Raw genomic sequence first — 475 nt, forward strand, 5'->3', positions numbered from 1 at the left:
GGAGGGAGCGTTGTCGATTAGGAGAAGAGCTTTAATTGGCAAGTTTTTCTCTTTTAAAAACAATTCCACCTTAAAAGGCCAAATTTTAGAAAAATGTATACAAAATTCAGAAGCAACCTTCACCTGTGGAACGAAAGATTCATGAAACCGTTCTTTGAAAATAGTCGACGTCATCCAGGCTGATTTTGAGCTTTGGTAGTCGGTGGGACACTGAAAGTTTTTAAAGCAGCGTGGATTCTTCGCCTTTCCGATTACCAAAATTTTAAGTTTATGAGATCCAGTGGCGTTTGAGCAACACAAGAACGTGATTCGCTGCTTCTCTGACTTTACGCCTGGAGCTCTCTTTTCCAAACTGGACACGTACGTTTTTTCTGGAAGAAGTTTCCAGAATAAGCCGGACTCATCAGCATTATATAGCTGATCATTGGACAACTCCAATTCGCCATTTAAGTTTTAAGTTTTTCGTTAGACGGGT

The 475-nt window shown here is 40.2% G+C and overlaps 1 protein-coding gene across 1 annotated transcript; it reads right to left on the minus strand.

Moving 5' to 3' along the window:
• On the minus strand, nt 1-263 carry LOC118749088 (jerky protein homolog-like; the record flags this gene model as incomplete). Its single annotated transcript, XM_036483867.1, is given in 2 exon segments — nt 1-69; nt 124-263. Coding segments are annotated over 2 exon segments (120 nt in total), but the record flags the coding sequence as incomplete, so codon positions are not given.
• Between the last annotated feature and the right edge of the window lie 212 nt (nt 264-475).

The sequence above is a fragment of the Rhagoletis pomonella genome, unplaced genomic scaffold (assembly GCF_013731165.1).
Source record: "Rhagoletis pomonella isolate Grant_MI unplaced genomic scaffold, Rhpom_1.0 Rhpom_scaffold_00014, whole genome shotgun sequence".
In the NCBI taxonomy this organism is placed as follows: Eukaryota; Metazoa; Arthropoda; class Insecta; order Diptera; family Tephritidae; genus Rhagoletis; species Rhagoletis pomonella.